The sequence below is a fragment of the Helianthus annuus genome, chromosome 6 (assembly GCF_002127325.2).
Source record: "Helianthus annuus cultivar XRQ/B chromosome 6, HanXRQr2.0-SUNRISE, whole genome shotgun sequence".
Classification (NCBI taxonomy): Eukaryota; Viridiplantae; Streptophyta; class Magnoliopsida; order Asterales; family Asteraceae; genus Helianthus; species Helianthus annuus.
The window spans coordinates 48,243,157-48,259,200 of record NC_035438.2 but is presented as its reverse complement, the minus strand read 5'-3'; the positions used below and the strand labels follow the sequence as shown (position 1 = coordinate 48,259,200).

At 38.2% G+C, this 16,044-nt stretch overlaps 1 protein-coding gene across 1 annotated transcript; it reads left to right on the top strand.

The window, feature by feature from the left end:
- Positions 1–4,668: 4,668 nt before the first annotated feature.
- Positions 4,669–5,337, top strand: LOC110944720. The gene has a single exon (XM_022186370.1). The coding sequence runs from the start codon at positions 4,669–4,671 to the stop codon at positions 5,335–5,337; it is 669 nt and encodes a 222-aa protein (XP_022042062.1).
- The last annotated feature ends 10,707 nt before the right edge of the window (positions 5,338–16,044 follow it).

The window sequence follows — 16,044 nt, the reverse complement described above, 5'->3', positions numbered from 1 at the left end:
TATTAATAGGTGATCACCATAGAATTCCTTGGAATTATCGAGCATGAGCACCTGTAAATTTGCAATGACGTGACATCTCACGTAATACGCATATCATAATTTGTCGTGTGCGTCACTTCTGCCCCTTTCCCTGTGCCTTTTTTCGGATGGTATGCTAGCACCTTCAACATCAATAATGTGACTAGATTTCATAGTTACTGTGCTTTAGATTGTTGTTAGTTCTGATGACATACCACACTCTGAATTTGAGGTGTGATGCTTCCGATGTATCTTCCTCACCACTTGTATGCAAGCGTAACTAATTCTCCCAAGCTAGATATGACGTGAGTACGTGTTTCGCTTCTCGAAGCTTCAACTCCACCAACTTTGACCATTCTCTGAAAGTCCTGAGGTGCATATATATAAAAGTATATGATTTTACATAACATCCTACGTTATGACCTATACTTGTATCCCTGGGTACTCGTGACGCTCGTGTTCAGGTTTATATAATAGGCATAATATTTAACCTGTATCGTGTTTCACCTTGTCAAATAAATATATCATATATTTATTTTTACTAAAATATTCTCAAGTACGTCACATATTTATGTAAGGTATAAACAATCACTTATTCACAAATCACTATCTCATATCTACCAACTCAATCATACACGTACATGTTTACCTATCAATTGCTTAGCAATCCAAAAGCATACTTAATCATACTTATCACATTCTCAACCAAAATCATCAATTCCTTTATCATTAATATACATTCTCATAATATACATCTATATCACCATGAAAATTCACCTGTATCACTTATCATCGTGTACAAGTCTCAATTTTCACCTAAATCACAAATTCCCAATTTCATCTAATCACTAGTATGACAACATGTTGATCACATTAATCACATAATCATCATGGTAAAACAATGTTTCAGAAAACATTTTCATCAAAATGAATCATTTCATGTAATACTAAATTTGACTCAAGTTTCAGGCAATGGGTGGAAGTCCCATAACAAATCATAGGCGTTCATAACAACCCAAGTCTTGTAATCTCAGTCCCTAAAAAATTCACGTTAAAGGCTAGGTATCCCTACAGACACCTAATTCACCGAAACCTATGGCTTTTATACTAATCTCTCACACCCGCAAAATCATAGTTGGGCGTAACGAATCTATCACTTACAAATGCAACAATTGGATTTTAATGCCTTCCAAACTAAGGTTTCACCTATTCCAACCGTTCCATTGCCAATTAAAACATGAGAAAACACGTTAAAACGTCAACATAAAGTTGGTGAATTCATAAGTTTAAGAAACTTCAAATAAATCGTTTTCCAGAAATTATTTGAGAATTTAATTTAGGAAACAATTTATAAATCATCTTTTTGGGAATCCATGTACGGTATTCCTAGAAATCTTTATGAAATGCAGACCAACCCCTTGAAATACTTGAAACCCTAAGTCATTCCCTTGAGATACCCGTGCAGACTCGTAAATCATCTCCTCTAGGATATTTGAACAACATGGTAATTGTTTAGAAAATGTATGCATAGTTTATGAAATTGGGACTGACCAAATTAATGCCTAGCTAAGACATGTGATATGGATAATCCAGTCCTCAAAGATGTGACGCAGTGACGTGACACAGACAATCCAATCCTCAAAGATGTGACACAGTGATGTGACACAAACAATCCGGTCCTCAAAGATTTAATTTAGACAATCCAATCCTCAAAGATGTAATATGGACAATCTTGTCCGCAAAGATGTAATAGGGACAATCCAGTCCGCCAAGAAGTAACTAATATGGAGAATCCGGTCCACAACAATGTATCATGCATGTTTTGTAAAACTTTATATGCTTTTGTAAAAGTGAAGTATATTGCATAAACTTGTATAAACCGTTTGTGAAAGTTGATTATTTTATTGAATAATGTTCAAGAAAACCTGCATGCACCCCCACCCCCACCAAAAAAAAAAACATTTATAAAACTGTAAAAAGTGGGTCGTCAAACTCACCTCAATACTCTCATATAAACCTATCAATTAAAGTCCAATACTTGAACTAACCGACCTCCTTGTGCCTTACTACAATAAATGGACACCTTAAGTTCTAACGGAAAACAACCCTAGTTCACAAGTTGGTTATAAGGATTGTTTATCCAGCTACATAATCTTGATCGATTAACGGATCTTAATTTTAACTTGACAAACTGATTGTGACATACACTACAAAAAGTGCCACAGAAAAACAAAAAAGTGTCACTAAAGTCCCCTATAAGAATGAGATGCACACACAAAAAAAAATAATACTAGAAGCGCTGACGCTAAAGCCTTTTAATTACACTTTTTGGATGTGCCGCACATGGTTTTTATGCTTTTAGTGGCACTTTATTTTTTGCCACAATCTAAAAAAGACTTTCCGTGGCACAATATTTGTGCCTTTAAAAAGTAATCCTAGTTTGAGCATTCACATCCAAATAATCAAATTGTGTGTGTGGTGTTTTTAAAATAGAAAAAGTATAAAAAGTGGTTGCGAGTGGAGGAGAAAGAAAATGTTACTGTTCATCTGTATATTTGGGGGGACGCTGTTCACCCCCTATAATTTTTTAATGATAAAGGTATAAAAAATATTATTTAATTGAAAATGAGAGAGAATATGTAGTGTTTTTTGTGTAATTTAGGGTGAAAATATGGTGGAATAAATGTGAATGCTCTTACAGATTTATATTAGTTGTAGTGTTACTTTTTTTTTGCCAAAAATATAAAAACCTTTTGTGGCATAAATTGTATCGTTAAAACTGTTTCTAGTTAAATATATGTACTCTTTTAAGTGGCACATAATTTTTCCACAAAAAATCACATTATTTACAACTCAAAATATAAAATAAAAGCTCCATAAAGCTATAAATGTAGAAATCATAATATTATAACTTCAATAATAACTACAATCCAAAACATAATCTAAATGTTAACAAAACATTGTGTAATAAGTAACATATTCTGAATTCGAAATCTTTACATTCCAAAGCTTCTCATAATACATAATACTAATCAACCATATAAACAAGTATTAGTATTCATTCAGAAAAAATAAGAGTTCGTTAATTTATAAAACTCATTGATCTTGAATTGCAATAAAAAACTTTATAAGAAAATGGCCGAAACACCTAACAATTAGAAAAAAAACCAATATATCATATGTAGGCATTTCTAATAGGCCTAAACACCTAACAATTAGACAAAAAAAACTAACATATTACCTTAAGTGCAATGTCAACAAAAATTTAAAGATCAATTGTCCAAACATCTTTATTGTCCTGTAAAATGGAAAGTTTTAGCTAATCAATTTCATACCAAAATTACAACAACATAAGCATATCCATTTAATATTGCAAAATAGTTAAATGTAACAAGTTAAAGGTGATTACCATAATCATTATGACTTCTTGAATTTGATATTCCGTTAACTGCTAAAGAGTTGTTATGGACCAAAGAACCAATACCAGAGACCTAAGACATATAAATGAAACAAATGCTGGTACATAAATACGTAATCGTAAAAGAACAAATAATGGTTCATGCATGTAATTACCTGTATGTTTGTATTGCTAAGAACCAAAGACAGGTTTGCATTGAGGATATGTTCTTGGATGATGATAGCCATAGCATTGACAACACTCTTTAGATGATCAATAGTTTGTGAGTTTGTCGAAGAAGCACAGTTACTTTTTGTGGCTGGCATCGTTCCAACTAATCGAAGGTACTCGCTTTTCTTCGGCCCTTTAACTGTTGAGTAGTCGTCATTTGTAAAGGATTGCAGGTGTCCCTCATTGCAGGATAAATCAACTCACACCTCTGCCTTCAATCCAGCTTTCACATGCCTAAAAAGGAGTTAGAACCTTCAAACTAAAAATATTCTAAATTAATTATTATATAACAGCAGACTTACCAATTCAGATATTGTACAAGCATCTGCAATTAGAACCACCATTCAGGTTGATGAAAGATTAATGTATTTCTGCAGCAGTCTTTTATACCATTATGAACATTACTAACACATTCTTTTTCTTTGAACACCATCACAGGAAGTAAAGATCGTTAAGCACTTGCTATGTCAAAGAAAAGACATTTCAAATGGTTAATTTAAGGGAAGTAAAAGCGGATTTAAAGTAACATAAACATCAATAAAAAAGGTTAACATATTGAACAACAAAAAGACACAAATCATGAGCAAAACAAAAAACACATTACCATCCCCTCATGAATCCTAGCAAAACTTTCATGGACCGGTTGTGTGCATTTATTTTTGGAACATGCGTGATTACCTGGCCAAAGTCTGTTCATCTACGGTCTACCAGCTCTTTTTGCCACCTTTGCTAATAACCCATCAACAGTTTCGGTTTCGTGTGGTTTTATGAAGTTTTTATTAGTAACCGACATTCTGTATATTAGGAAGTGAATCAGTGATTATAATTGATTCAATCTAGGCTAATTATAGGAGGACTAGCTGTGCACATCTCCCTATATATTGTACCCTTTGTTTGTATTGTAGACACACAAGAATATTATCAATATACTAACATGGTAATCAGAGCCATTATCTTTTAAACCCTACCACACCATCGCCATTTTCTTTTTTTTTTCTTCATGTTTATTTCGATCAACCTCCATGGCTAACAATAACCAACCTCAAAACCCCCCACCACAAACCACCGAAACCAAGCCTCTTCACCCTGTTTGTTCTGTTACTAACATCCAGAATAAGATCCGAACACTCGACGGTGACAAAGTCACCTATTCCTGCTGGGTGAAACTCTTCAAGCTTCATGCCCACGGGTTTGATGTCTCGAATCACATCAACGGTATTGAACCTCCGCCCAAATCTGATTCGTCTTACGAGACGTGTTCCAAAATCGATTCCATCGTCCTTTACTGGATATATGGAACGATTTTCGACAACTATCTGGGTCGTATTCTGGAGTCCAATTCCACTGCTCAACAGGCTTGGGATCGGCTCCGTGATATCTTTCTGAACAATAAAAACTCCCGTGCAGCCACTCTAGAACACGCCTTCACAACCACAACAATGGCTTCGTGTTCTTCCATGAATGATTATTTTCAGCGAATGAAGGATCTGGCCGAACAGTTGAAAGATGTGGGTCACCCGGTTTCTGAATCACGTCTTGTTTTACAGATGCTTACGGGACTCCCGCAAGAGTACGATACCGTCGCATCGTTTATTACTCAAGCTGACAAGTTGTGGGATGATGCTCGTGAAATGATTGACTGGGAACAACGCAGGCAGGCCGCTCGTCAACAGGTATCTCACACCACATAACACAAACAACACTACACCCGATACAAACCCGAACCCCAACACCGTCCCTCATCATCCTGCACCCCCACCCTCTTATAATCTAGCCCAACAGTTCGACAACTATCAACCTCGTTCTCAACCCCAGGGACGTGGTCGCGGCCGCAACACTTACAGAGGTGGTCGTGGTCGTGGTCGTTACTCAAACTATAACTCACAGCCACAACACTACCCTTCCTACAACTCTCCTCAACCAAACACCTATCATAATCCATCGTACAATCCATATCCATGGTGGGCCTCACCACCGCCCTGTCCACATTCGGCCCAGTCCCCATGGCAGCTCACCTAGAACCGGCCCAACCACCCTGCACCCGTCCAACAGCCTCCATCTAACCCATCCAACCGAGACGGCTACGGCCTAACTGCCCCACCACCACCCGGTTACCAATATCCCACACCTCCTCAAACTCCTGTTGCCCATTGCAACCCACAGAACTTGGTGTTGCACTTTCCACTTTAACTATGAATCCGCCAGACATCCAATGGAACATGGACACCGGCGCCTCATCTCACATCACTGTGGATCAAGGTAAAATACAATATCTAAATTCCAACACAAATAATGCTAATATACTTGTGGGTAATGGTCAATCTTTGCCAATTTTGGGCTCGGGTAATGGTCTACACAAAACACTAAATAACACCTTTCACCTTAACAATATCCTTTATGCACCCACTGTTGTTAAAGACCTTATTTCCGTATGTAAATTTACCCGTGATAACCTTGTCTCTGTTGAATTTTATCCATATGGCTTTACCTTGAAGGATCTCAAGACTGGGCAACATCTTTCGCGCCATGACAACACCGATGACCTTTATCCATTCACTCCACCAAGTCAATATTTTATTGCATATTCATCTAATAAGTGGCATGATCGTCTTGGACATCCCGGACCACAAGTTTTAAAATTTCTTTCAAGTCGTTTTAACCTTTTATGTAATGCGGATTCATTTGATTTTTGCCATTCGTGTCATTTATCAAATAGCAAAAGACATCCTTTTATTAATTTTATTTCGTTTACTTATGAACCTTTTGATATTATTCACTATGATATTTGGACCTCACCGGTTCTTGGTAATTCTTCTTATAAGTATTATATGGTTGTGGTTGATAATTATTCTCATCATGTTTGGGTATACCCGTTAAAATTCAAATCCGAAGTTTTTCCCACTTTTGTAAAATTTCATAAAGACATTCAAACTCAATTTTACAAACATATCAAAGCCTTCCAATGCGACTTAGGGGGAGAATTTGATAACCATGATTTTCAAAACTTCGCCACCTCCCACGGCCTTGTCTTTTGTTTCTCGTGCCCTCAAACTTCACCTCAAAACGGTCGGTCCGAGCGAATGATTAGGCGTCTTAATGACATCATTCGAGCACTTCTTGCTCATGCACATATCCCTACCACATATTGGGTCGAGGTCCTTCACACCGCCGCATATTTACATAATATTCTTCCCACCACAAGGCTATACTGCAACACTCCCACCTTTTCTTTATACCTCTGCCACCCTACTTATGACCTTCTTCGGGTTTTTAGATCTGTGTGTTACCCAAACTTCTCCGCCACCGAATCTAATAAATTAAAGATAAGGTCTACTCGGTGCATCTTCCTTGGCTATCCGCCAAATTTTCGGGGATACTGGTGCCTTGTTCCTTCTACATGTAAAGTACATATTTCCCGCAACGTAGATTTTGATGAGACCTCCTTCCCTTTCTCCACACCTTTACCACACTCAACTTATCAATTCCTTGATGATGACCCACCTTCACATACACCCTACCAATTCCCATCCTCCACACCCACACAACAACAACCAATCTGTTGATGCACGGAATGTCTGTTGACTACGTCTACAAGAAGTCTGAAGTCAAGATTAGTCAACAGGGGGTCAAAATGTAAAATATGTAACATTTGCATATAGGTTCGCTTATTTGTCACAAGTTACATAGTGGTCCGCTCATAGGGTCTTAGCTGGTCCGCCTATGTGTCAAGTTGTAACAGGTCCGCTTATATGGCCTGTCATATAAGCGAACCAGGATGTCTATATATAGGGTGGTCATCCGAGCGGACCTCAGAACGTATGTTTGTATGCTGGAGCGAAACTCTGTCAAAATTTCAGTAGAAAAGCAATAAAAGCAAAGGAAATTAATAGGACAAGCTGTTGTAACCTTGCATATTCTGTTTCTGCCTTTATATGTGAGGATGAGCTACTCTGACTGACTTTTCGGGTCAAAGAACGGTCCAACAAGTGGTATCAGAGCTCAGGACGAGGAGTTCATACTACTACAGCTTATATCTGTAGAAATCTCTATTTTCTACTCACTTTCTCTCATACTTTTTCGGTTTTCAGTGGTTCCTACGGTTGAAATTGTCTGAAATTTGAGTATAACGTGTAAAACACACTAATAACAAACCCTAGAAAGTTTTAGAGTGAAATTCGGACTAAAAATGATTAAAACCGGCTAAAAACAGTGGTTCGCGTTTTCGAACAAACAGGTCCGCTTTTTCAGACATTAGTTGATAGGTTCGCTCGAAATACCTGTTTGGTCCGCTCTTTCAGACAATTTTACTGACTGGTTCGCTCGAACGGACACTATCTGGTCCGCTTGAACGATCATTTACTGGTTCACTCTTGTGACATTTTCTGGTCCGCTCGAAAGGACATAGTTGGGTTCGCCTTTTGATACATTGTCCGATTCGCTCATATAGCACATCTGGTTCGCTTATCTGAACCTGTTTGGTCCGCTTATCTGTCACGTGTACAGATTGGTCCGCTTTTGTGGTTCTGTTTTTCAAAAATCTCGAAAATTTTTCTAAGTGTTGGTTGATTTTGCAGGAACGATCAAAATGGATGATATTTTCATGAATCCTTTCAGCGACATGTATGCATTCACGGGTAGTTCGGGAAACAACGATACATCTTCGAACAATACAAATGAGAATCAATCAAAGGAGAAAAAGAAGGAAGCTTGGGAGTCTGAGAGTGCATTCGGTACATTCAACAAACCTCCGAAGCTTATGGCAATCGAGGAATATAGCCGTTGGTCGAGAAAATTTGAGGATTGGTTGATGGCTTTCGCGTTTGCAAGTTGGAAGAGTTTGAAAAATGGATATGTTCATGGAGACAAAAGTGGAGAAACTTTATCATCAGCTGACGAAATTGAATCATTTGTGGCAGAGCAAAAGTGTGTGGCATTACTGTTTCAATCGGTGCAAGAAGATATCATTTCGCTGATAGATTACACCAATGCTAAAGATTTGTGGGAAAAACTTGAAAATAAGTGTCTTGGTAGCAAAGAGATTGTAAAGAATAAAACGAAACTTCATAGAAAAGAGTTTGACATGTTTAGTTGTCTTAGAAATGAATCGGTTTGTAAAATGATTGAAAGGTTCGGTCATCTGAAGCTAGAACTTGCACGACATAAGATTACGTATTCTGATGAAGAACTTGTTGACAAACTGTTTGATTCATTACCAGATGAAGTGGATTGGAGATATTACGCACTGATGTTGAAGAACACTATTGCTCCTGAAAATTTGACTCCAGACTTGGTGATTGAGAGACTTGAAAGTCATGAGCTAGAATTGAAGAAAACATACAAAGTCAATCACTCATCCTATCAGCAAAACTTGGATCTTTACTATCCGAAAAGCTTGATGCCGAAAGCTACTTCTCCGAAAACTGCATTTTCTGCTGAGAATGTTTCTTCAGCAAACAAAGAAAGTCAAAGCAGTTCAAACAGTGGAAGTCACAGTGGTTATCACGGTGGATCTTCGTCTTCTGAAAAACGTTCTGATGCAAAGTTTTCTTGCAATATCGCAATAGATCTGAAGAACGCACAGAACTTTGATGAAGAGTCGGCCAAGCAACAAATGGTTTTTCTGGCGTCTGTGTTGGAGTCTTATGAAGGTTTGGTGGCCGGAAAGATCGGGAATACAAATCTGACAAAAGAAGACTACGATCAGATAGACCCGGAGGAAATGGAACTGATAGATATTCGTTGGGCGATGGCAAGTGCTGTTCGACGTGCTCAGCGTTTCATGGAAATTACCGGGAGGAAGACAGTCGGAGGTCCGTCTACAAAGCTGGGGTTAGATAAGTCAAAGGTGACATGTTTTAAGTGTAAACAGAAGGGTCATTTCAAGCGGGAATGCAGAAATGCGTATGCAGATGAATCAGAGAATCCGTTTCGAGACGATTACTACAAGAAGGCAATCTACCATCAGAATAAATCCGAGCCACCCAGATTGAAGCAGCAGGAAGATAACAGAGACAAATCGAGGGCTTTAGCTGTGATTTATGATGATGAGGGTTACGATTGGAGCAAAGAGGTTTTGCCGGAAGAAGATGCTGTTGGTTATGCTTTCATGGCAAGGAATGAGCCTATTCCGTGGAAAGATAATCGAACAGAGGAACAGAAGTATAGATACCGGAAGATGGTTGCTGAAAACAAGATTATCAGATTTTCTGGTGTATATCTAGAGGCAAAAAGAGCGAATAGATGGGATCCAGACAGAGAGTGCTACCTTGATAAGTATGGCAACATCGCAATTGATGACAAAACACTTGATATCGAGGCCATCATCAAGGAGTATAAAGAAGAAGATGAATATTGGCAGCACAAGTGGTGGGGAACACCAACGTCAAAGATGATTGAAGAAGAGAAAGAGAAAGAGGAGAAAGAAAAGAAAGAAAAAGAAGAGATTGATAAAGTGAAAAAGATTGATACGGGCTTGACAGATGAAAATCTGGGAAAGATGGCTGACAAAGTGCTAGCTACGAAAGCACTTGAGGTAGATCCTAATTATGTTTCTGAGTCTAAGGATCAGGTCAGTCTAAATGTGTCAGCTAATGCGTCAGGTAAGAAGATTGATGGAAACATTGACTGCAAAAATTGCACAAAAGAATGCAATTTCTGTAGTACTGTCACGTACCTCAACAATGAGAAAATTAAAAACCTGACAGCTAAGGTCAGCAGCGTTGAGGATCAAATACTCGGTCGTGACAAAACTGTGAGAGCTTCAACTGAATGGATCAAAGAGTTAACTTCTCAAATGGAAAAAGATAAAATTGATCATGAAAAGGTTAAAACTGAAAATGAAAAGTTAATTCTTGAAAACCGTAAAATTTCTGAAAAATTTGAAAAACTCAAAACCACAGTTAAAGAAAGTGATGAACGAAATGGTAAAACGTTTAAAGAAAATGAACATTTGCGAGCTGTGGTGAGAATAAAAGAAGAATCAATTAATAAACAACTGGATGAGATCGCTAAATTGAAACTTAAAGTTCAAGACGCTGAAATAGAGAATGAGCGAATTCAGTTGAAACTTAACAGTTATAACTCTGCAAGCTTTGTGTTGCAGCATATTGTTCCTAAACCTATAGGAAAAAACAAAGCTGGCGAGGATGTGTTTTCAGATGGTACCGGTGTAGGGTTTCACAAAGTTCCACCGCCGATTTTGCACAATTACACTAAAAAGGAATCTGGGTTGGTTGAACTTGAGGAATGAAGTGAAGTGCAACTTCCGGAAAATATTGATGTCAGGTTCACGACTTCCAATGACGAAAGTGTCCAAAATGATGTGGTGAAAAGTGTGGTAGACAAAGTACTTAAACAGGATTATGACACTTCTGAGGAGGATGGATGTTTCCTAGACAAATACTGTCACACCCCCAAAATCCACCTGCGGAGTATCACCGCTTGGGAGCGTGACTGACCAGGATCAAGCCACCAATCATATAGAACATTGTACAAAGTAAAAGTAATTGCAATATAAACCAAACCAAATCCATATGAAAGGTGTTTCCAAAACATAAGTAAGTTACCATTGTTTAGCGGAAGCGTATAATCAAAACCCAACATAATTAAGTACGAAATGTCATAAGTGTTTAATAAGATAATCACGATCCAAGCCCACAACGACCCGCTCCTCCATGTGCAAGCTCCATATACCTAACGACCTGCAAGGCATGTAACAGAGGATCAACAACTAGTTGAGCGAGTTCACAGAAAGTAAATGCGTAATAATAAGTTCGTTTGTAACAGGTGGCGCTACTGGGCCGTTAGTACGTTCTATTGGTGGGGGCTTCCCATGTTGTATAACCACTAGACTACTCGTAACCATAGGTATCCTTCACAACCGAGGATAGTAATAAGCATAAGTATCCTTCACATCCGAGGATAGTAATAAGTATAAGTATCCTTCACATCCGAGGATAGTAATAAGTATAAGTATCCTTCACATCCGAGGATAGTAATAAGTATAGGTATCCTTCACAACCGAGGATAGTAGTAAGTATAAGTCTACGTAGATTGTAAGTGCGTGTCCTGCACAACCGAGGACAGTGAATAGCATGAGTATGTGTCCTGCACAACCGAGGACAGTGAGTAGCATAATTATGTGTCCTGCACAACCGAGGACAGTGGTATGGTAGTCTAGTATTAGTGTCAGTACGAATCTATTCAACCTTATTCCTTCAATCCCATTCCCAAGCCCTTGGGAATCCCATGCCTTAGTAAGGGTGTGAACTCACCTTGGTTTGCTCGGTATGTTATTGCTTCTAGGGTTTATAAATCTCTAAGTCCGTTACACACGACCTAGGATATATTGCACATGATTCGTTCAATTAGGGTTTACAAGTCCTCGATATTCAAACAACGGTGCTTTGTGTGTTTATTGTGTACACAATGATTGTCACACCCTGGCTTTGCGGAAGCGTGGTTAATTTGGTGTGACTTCTTAATACCATAGCTTAATCATAACAAGCTATATGAATTAAAAATATGCAAGATCATCCATTAAAATAAAAATACCAAAACATTGTCTTAACGGGTTAACACCCAACAACCATATCTTGTCTTAACATTACAAATGCAAACTTAACATAAACATGATTCAAGGACTGTGACTTGTCCAGGAAAGAGTCACAAGCCTCGAACCCTGGATGACCTCGGGCCTAATGCAGCGGAAAACAAGCCATACCGCGCCAGATCGTTAGTTTCCTGAAATACATGTAAGTTGAAAAATCAACAATAATGTTGAGCGAGTTCATGCGAAAGTGCGTAAACAAACCTTTATCTTTATCAAAAACCTGGTATGTAGCAAATAAGGAAAAAGAGATCACCAATGGTTTGCAAGGCCATTGATATGCGTGAAGTGCAAGTAGGGATGACTCAAACCTAGCGGATTTATGCGTCGGGCACTAAGTCACCCCGAGGTCCGTTCAGCTGGACCTGGGGCTGGGCTCGCTACACCCAGATAGATCTACCGCTCCTGTCCCTCGGTCCTACTACGAGGATTAATGGCCTCAAGTTGTGCCTACCCACTCACATGATCTAAGTAGTAAACCTCCTTACGCTAACCATACCATGTATAAACATATTCATAATCATTGTAACATGTATTTCACCCCCGCAGTTTATAAAACTGAAAACAGTTAAGAGAAAAGGGGGACATGAACTCACAGTGAGTGCGTCACAATACCAAGTAATCCAAATATCCAACTGCTGCGCAACGACCTACATGTGCTAATTCTATTAGACGGATGGCCGTGCCTTAGCTTTATAGTTTAATTTTTTTTTTGGGAAACGGTTAGACAACCGTTCCGTGTATATACTTGGTAGTAAATCTCCTTCCCAAGGATGGGGGAATTAATACATGCGTGTTTACAATATTAAGTCTCACTTAATATATTTTATTTCTCATTCCAAAATATAATTATTTTTCTCAAAAATAATATATTTTCTTTTTACATAATACTTTCCAAAATAATACGTTGACAACATATGCGTTTATGAATATTTCCGTATAAAGCGTAAGTTACGTTTTGGCGATTAAGTGGTAATAGTAATTACCATTGTAACTTATATGTTTGTCGTATAAGCGTTTGTATTATTTTGGGCTCGACAAAGTTAGTAAATATTATTTTTTCTCTAAAACTAATATTTATACATTTTCACAAAATAATCATACACAGTGTTGTGAAAAATATATTTATCGAATAAATATTTATCACGTTTAGTTTTTGTGAAAATCCCACCTTCGAATATTTGTAAATAAAGTCATGGCGAAATATATTTGAAAATATGTCAAAGTAGTCTAACACTTGTAAATAATTCTAAGTGTTAGATTTTAGAAAATTTCGCCAGAGTTTCCCCTGTAACTGGAGGTGGCCACGCTTTTAAGCGTATCATTTTCTTTTACAAAATCATTTCAACACTTCTTTTAAATCAACCAATCAATTTCCAACACATTAAACAAGTTTCAACAAATCAAACTTGTAGACTAGTATGTAAAATCGCATTATTACATGAACTTGTAGTTTTTCTAAAACTATTGTGTAGATCTCGTTATATTTAGTGGATCTATGTATAAAATAGTTTAGTCTTGCAAAAACCCCGTTTTTGGAACAAATCACTCTTTACAACTTCCCGACAATTTTTATAAAAATTGTTATTTTGTCGGATCTTTCGTTTCACAAGTGTTCATACACTTGTAGTTTATAAAAATCACCTTTGTAAACATGTTATCCAACTTATACAAAAACATGAATTTCTCGACACCCGGTTCTACGAATATACCACTTGTACATACGTAGATCGGCTCGTTTTATATACTATTTTACATGTCAAAACACTTTTACACAAGTTCATGTTTCCTGTGTGGTGGAGTTTCACCTTTTAACCCTTGTACAAAAGAAACAAGTGTATGTCAAGATTCGGGATCTTAACAAAGTCGGGTTAAACGATGATAAGAGCCACCACAATGTAGATCGGGCCTCAACAATCAACATATTCAAATACTACGACTTTTACACGTGTTATATGCTTTTAACCAACAATATTCGAGTTTTAGTAGACTTTTTAGATTCAAAAGATGGGTTACCGACTTTTAACCGTTAAAAATCCTTTTAACCACTTTAGATACGATCAAGAGCGAGTTTTAAATGTTATACCTCTAGCTCGGGGCTAGGGAAGATCTTTGGCGAAAATGGCGTGGATAAAAGCAAACGAACGAGGTCCTCCAACTTCCGCTTGCTTCAAGCTTCCTCGTACGTGATCCCCGACACTTGGGTGAGCTTGGAATGGCAAGACAAGAACCGAAAATATGATGGATGGTTGTGGGGGTTTACGGCCGAGAGGGAGAGGAGAGCAAGAGAGAGAGTGAAGTTGGTGGATGGTGAAGTCTTGTGTGTGTGTGTGTGTGGTATTTATAGAAAAACTCATGATCATCGTCCATCGGTTTATGTCGTCTAGATATCCACAAAACTAATATAAAAATCGAAAGGTTGTACTCACTTGTCACATCAAGGTGACCGATCCCATTAGGGGGGGGGGGTATCCGGTTGGGTCTTGATCGTTTAGTTAGTGTTCAGTTACTTTAAGTCGGTTAGGTTTAGTGATTAACCCCGTTAGTTGTTTGATGCGTTATAATGCGGGTGTTAGGGTAATCAGGGACCCTAACTGGCTCAGAAAAATACCAATAATATTTCTGGCAATATTTTTATGTTCCGGGTATAGTCCGGTGGTTTGGTCGGATAGTAATCCGTTAAAGCGCTTAAGTAATCCTTTAAGCGTCATAATTAATATTTTTAGCGACACAATTTATTCTGCAAAGTGTCAGGAATATTTTCTCATGTTTTGGAACTTTATTAGTTAGCTAGAAGCTAGTATGTAAATAAAAGTGCTGTGTTTTGTGCTTAGAATACGTTTTAGGCACATCCAATCTCTATATCTTATTCCTAGAGACGCAATTATACAACCCTTGTATCCCTACACACACTACGGGTGTAGTAAAATATTTTTGGCTCATTCAGGCCTTTAGAGGCAGTGTTTGCCTGATGCTGGCTATATCAGCATGTTCAATAGGTTATCCGTTCAAGTGCTACTGTGCTTTTGTGCATCATGTTTGTCACTAGAGTTCAGTAAGTAAATAATGTAGTGACGGAAAAATCAAGGTATGATGCAGATATGTACAAGTATCAACAATCAAGTAGCAGTTTATCCGAAATCTCAGTTAAGCACAATAATTAGGCAACAATTAATAGTTAATTAAGTCGTACGGATACCTGGTTTGGTGAGGGTTGTCACATTCTCCCCCCGTTAAATAAATTTCGTCCCGAAATTTTAAATTCTGCTTGTAGAAACAGGGTTCTCAGAAAATAAGTGGGGGTATTTCTCTTTCATTCGGTCTTCACGCTCCCAGGTGAACTCAGGACCATGTCTAGCATTCCATCGAACTTTGACGAGCTTGACACTGCTCCGGCGGGTCTTGTTCACTTTCCAATCCGTGACCTCGACAGGTTCTTCAACGAAGTGGAGCGTGTCGTCAATATGAATTTCGTCGGTAGGAATGGCAACGTTAACTTGAGTTGGACTTCTCTTCAGATTGGATACATGAAATGTATCGTGAACATTATTTAGTTCGGCAGGTAGATCCAACTTGTATGCTACGGTCCCAATTCTCTCCAAAACCTTGAAAGGACCAATGTAGCGCGGATTCAACTTCCCACGCTTCCCAAAGCGTGCTACACCCTTCCAGGGTGATACCTTCAACAAAACCATATCCCCAACCTCAAACTCCTGAGGTTTCCTTTTCAGATCTGCGTAGGTCTTCTGACGGTCACGAGCCGCACTAATGCGATCTCGGATTTGCGCGA